Raw genomic sequence first — 5,043 nt, forward strand, 5'->3', positions numbered from 1 at the left:
CATTTAATTCCATCACAAAACACATAAAACTCAGATATCTTGCAGAAATCAGGTCCAACAACTAAGATATGAGGCTGTAATTTCTCCTTTCGACTAGCATAGCTGTTTATTAATTCCTCAATTTTACGCTCAATATCATTTGGTGTTGTTACAAGCGTTACGAAATCAGCTTGTGCGTCTGCTATTGTCGGTTTTTCGTTCTTACTTTGGCGGAGAGGTTGAAGTAAGGAATGAAGTAACAGTGTACTTATGCAATATTTTGAATCTGTTAACAAAAATAGTGAATTAATTGTTATCTTTGTACAATATTGTTTGATGGTGATTAAATACAAAGAGTAATGTAAACATAATTTTTACAATATAAAAGTGCTTTCATACCTTGGAGATGTCGTCTTTAAATAGATGTTTTAACATAAGCTCTTTAGAAGTTATGTCTTTGATATCTGCTTTAAAAATTGTTACCAACTTTTTATAAAAGCTATCTAGTTTTAAAAATAGTAAATTTCCAGTTCCGGGATATAATGTTTCGAAATCAATATCGATCTGTTGAGAAAAACAAAGATTAATGATATTAATATAAATACATGCAGAAAACATAATAAACTGAAATATGGAGTCTTACTAATTCATAGCCATTGAAATCAGTTAAGCGTGGCCATTCATCAAAAAAGGTGCTCAGGCTGTCATCACTTTTAAGGTTTGATATTCTATACGCCGATGTCTCTTTCCAAAAAGTTCTTACTGTCTCCCATGGACTACAGTTGTGCTGAAGCCAACACTTTTTTTCGCAAAAATCTATATAAATGAATTTTTAGACAAATAATGTATTTTTTACCAAAACTGATAGGCGTCTCAAAAATGTGTTCCGCGCTGACACCTTTAAATTTAATTTGCTCTTTATCTGAATTTGTCCATCGTGAGTACAATTTTCCTGTGGGGTTCTTTTTTCCGGGTTTTCGTGCAAGAAAATATGTTTCCTAAATTTGAAAATTAATTCTTTCAATATTTAAGATATGTTTAAGTGAATATAAATAATATAATAACAACCGATTTTTCTTTAGGAAAGACTTCGCAGATGGCTGCAGCCCATTGCCTCATATCAGAATAAGTCATCTTGACATTATCCCTCACATATTGGTCCACAATGCAATGGGTTAAAACTTTCTGATTTTTGGTGTCTAAATGTCCATTTTTTTCGTGAAAACTTAAAACAAGTTGTCCATTCACAGTTTTTTTCAACACGTTAACAACATTTTCACTGTGAGGGACAAAATATTCTTGTAAGGGTTGGACAATGGGCGTGGATTCTCTAGATGTTCGAACTTCATTTAGATCATCGGAGATCTTTTCTAACCATTCTAAGATTCGGCTATTTTCGGACATTGTATCCTTGTCACATGTAAAAGGAATATTCTGAAGAAATGTATGTTATCCATGTGAATCGTATCAATGTTATCTGGTACAAACCGCTTCTTTTCGCCACTCTCTCAATCCGGCCTTAAATATTAATCCGTTTCCAAAATGAGATGTTCCTAATTTGTTAAACAACGACTCAACGTCTTCTATTTCCATTTTGGATAAGACGAACTTGGAATCAAGTCCATGCTCTAAAAGAATAGAACAAATTTCACTGCCTAGTCCCCATGATTTAAAAATGGGCAAAGTTTCAGCGTCATAAAATTTTATATTAAATGAATTATTTTCCATGTTCGATTTAATTTTATGAAAATATATTAAAAAAAAATATATTAAAAGTTTCACTATAAGTTAGATTATGTGAATATTCATGGAACTAAAAAAAAAAATATCCAGTTATACGAACAACAAAAAATTATTTAAAAACTTAACACACACTAAAGCGTAATTTGCAAAGTAGAAGCAACTCAAGAATAATAGAACGGCAGACCCAGACTAAAACTGCAATAAAATATAATATAAAGTAAATTCAACCAAAAATGCGAATTATGTGGCTATCTTTTAATTTTAAGATGACTTTCTTTTTAACAAAATCAAGCAGATTTCCCATAGAAAAATAAGAAGATTTTCTTCTCATTTTTTTCCTTTTTTTATCTCCTTTTTTCCCCTTTGCCTACAAACAAATATAAGCAGGCAAAATTTTTTAATTTTATGTGACATATTTTTCTGTGTGTGGGTTATTATTATTATTAATTCTGTTATTATTATTACTATGGTAATGGTTATTTATGTTGTTATTAGGGTTTCTATTATTATTATTATATTTTATATTTCTACTGTTGTTATTTCTTATATAGTTATCACTGAAATTAGTATTTATTCTATTATTGTTATTTCTACTTGGTAGACCGAATTGTGTGTAATTTTGGTGCCTAGCTTCAATAATAATTTTATAAGCTTCTTCTAAGTCTGCTGGGTTTCGAGCAATTATTAGGGTTTTTGTTGGTTCTGGTAAATGGTTTTTAAATGTTTTTAAGGCAATTCTATTTATTTCACTTGTGGTGTAAGTCCCATCAAGGTTCCTATTATTTAATCTTGATACTAATTTATTTATCTGAAAGTAATAATTTTCTATTGTCCCATATAATGTTAGAGTCTTCAAGCTATCCATTAGTTCATCGCTGTTCCTTTGTCGCCATAATGCTTTTTTAATATATTTCGTAGTTCCGACCATGTTGTTACACTGAAAAAAAAAAGTTGTAATATCAACAATTTTGACTTTTGTTTCAAGTATTTTTCTGAGTCATATTGTACCCAACAATGTCTAGCAGTTCTCACAACAATGTAAACATTTTTGACGAAATTGTTACCATAACAAGTTTATTAATTAAAATAACAATTAATCGTTTTTGACTAAATAACAATTTATTTGTCATTTCAAGAATTTTAACTTTTGTTTTTACAGTAAAAATTTGTTAATTCTACTAAATAAATTGTCGTCGTAATATGTTACGTTAAATTAAGATACTAAATCAAAAATAAGATATAACACAGTAGTTGTATGTATAAATGTTTTATTTTGTTAATACCTAAAGAATTGAACACAGATTTAATTTATATTAGATAATTTATTACATAAGATACATTAGGTATTAGATAATAGATAAGAAATTTCTTACTCTTAAGCAAATTAATTTAAAATCTTAACATAACCTCTCCATTATTTAATGTACATTGTTTAATAGGATAAGAAACTTCACTAATTAATTTAATATAATAACAATTACATTTGTTTAAAAATTTGTAGGATTGAAATTTATTTGAAAAAACAGTATTAATTTCTTGACCTATCACATAAAAGTCATTAGTCGATTCATAAAATATTGTTATTATAATACATATAATATTGTTCCATCGTACGTAACTACCTTTTTCATATATTATACCCTTGTAAGATAAGCTATTGACTTCATACCCAATAGTAAAGTTTGTGCATAAGTTTGTATAAAAATTGAACTGAGTTAGATCAACTTGTGCAACTTCTTTAAGATCAGATATATCCTTTTGAAAGAAATTATTTTCTAACGAATTTGATGCAAATGTAAGGGAATGCTTTATAGCTAATGTGTATGGAATGTTTTTCCTTGAAGTAATAACATTTGCACATTTTTTGAAAAATGCGTGCTTTCCTTCAAATCTAAAACACCACAAATGCCTGAGTGGACCCACGGATTTTATTGCAGAAATATAATGAACCATGAAGTGATATTTCGGTTTTAATTTTTCACCAAAATATTCAACAAAAAATTTGTTATGTTTAGCGATCAAAAGCTGTAATTTTTTTAAAATTGCTTCGTCAAATTCTTCTAATAAAACGATGTCTACAATTTCCACGAAAGTTACTAAAAACTCATATACAATATCCGATTCATCAATTAAATCTCCAATTATTAATAGGACACAATGCAAGAAAAGTTTCATTTCAGATGCATTCATATTTATATTACAATTTTTTAGTTGCATTTTTGTAAATGGTGGACTTATATTTCTCGTGTTTGTAGGCCCATATTCAAACATTTGTTTCCTATAATTAAAAGATTCCAAAGTAAAAAACTTCTTTTCGTATATGAAATAATTTAAGATTTTATGTATATTATATTTTGCGACTCCAAGAAATATATCGTGCATAATATCGCACATTTTGTTGTCAGTAACATGAAAGAAGGGAACTGTATTCCATAGAGTCTTCTCTAACGGCAGATATTTCTTCCCCATTCATTTGAAGGTTTTCTATTTCTGATCTATACCTGCTTTTATTGCGAATATTTTCTTCAATTTCGACAAATGTTGTTTGACAGTGTTCTTTTGAAGCTGAACAAAATCTACAAAAATATTTACTATTAAAACCTGAATTAAAACCTAAAACTTCGTTTAAACCTAAGTTATCCCCTAAAATTTGACCTATACAAAAGTAAATAGTGGTAATGGTTCCATCTATGCTAATGTCAATTCCATTTGTACTTAGATCTTTAATGGCATCAATAAGGTATTTGAGAGTTTGGTGATTACCAAAGTGTGATAAATCTTTTGCGTTAACAAAACCCGCAACAAAAATGGTGCTTTGATGAGATAACTGGTTTTGTGGAATTACTGGAACTGAAAAATATATACCACAAACTGAATACTGATGGCCCCCAAGAGGGTTATTTATTTGAAAAGAATCAAAATAAAGAAATAATGGAAACATTTCATTATTAAATTGACTAATTTTACTTTTCCATAGATTTCAATTTATAAAGTGATTAAGCCTATTACACGATTTGATACTTTCAATATTTTGTAAAGTCGCCTTCAAAACATTTGGTGATTCAAAAAACTTTTTAAGTTGATGTTTTATATTACAAAGGCAACCTTCAATTATATTTTCTTTTAATGTTGTATAACCACGAACAACAACTTCATCTAATTGTTTAGATATTGTAAATAACTTGGGGTGCTTGTATAAATTTAATGTTTCTAACTTTTTTATTAACATGAATTCAGAGAATATATCCTTAAAAGGATTTCTAGAATATAACATTAATTCATTAAATAGTTCCCTTTTTTCATGTTGAATAAATTGGTGAA

General features: G+C 28.3%; 1 protein-coding gene across 1 annotated transcript; it reads right to left on the bottom strand.

The window, feature by feature from the left end:
• Positions 1–502: 502 nt before the first annotated feature.
• Positions 503–1,383, bottom strand: LOC119677212. Its single transcript, XM_038088484.1, has 2 exons — positions 1,035–1,383; positions 503–795 (listed from the first exon to the last, which is right to left on the bottom strand). The coding sequence occupies exons 1-2, from the start codon at positions 1,381–1,383 to the stop codon at positions 572–574; spliced, it is 573 nt and encodes a 190-aa protein (XP_037944412.1). The 3' UTR covers positions 503–571.
• Positions 1,384–5,043: the final 3,660 nt, after the last annotated feature.

Source organism: Teleopsis dalmanni, chromosome 2, assembly GCF_002237135.1.
Source record: "Teleopsis dalmanni isolate 2A chromosome 2, ASM223713v2, whole genome shotgun sequence".
Classification (NCBI taxonomy): domain Eukaryota; kingdom Metazoa; phylum Arthropoda; class Insecta; order Diptera; family Diopsidae; genus Teleopsis; species Teleopsis dalmanni.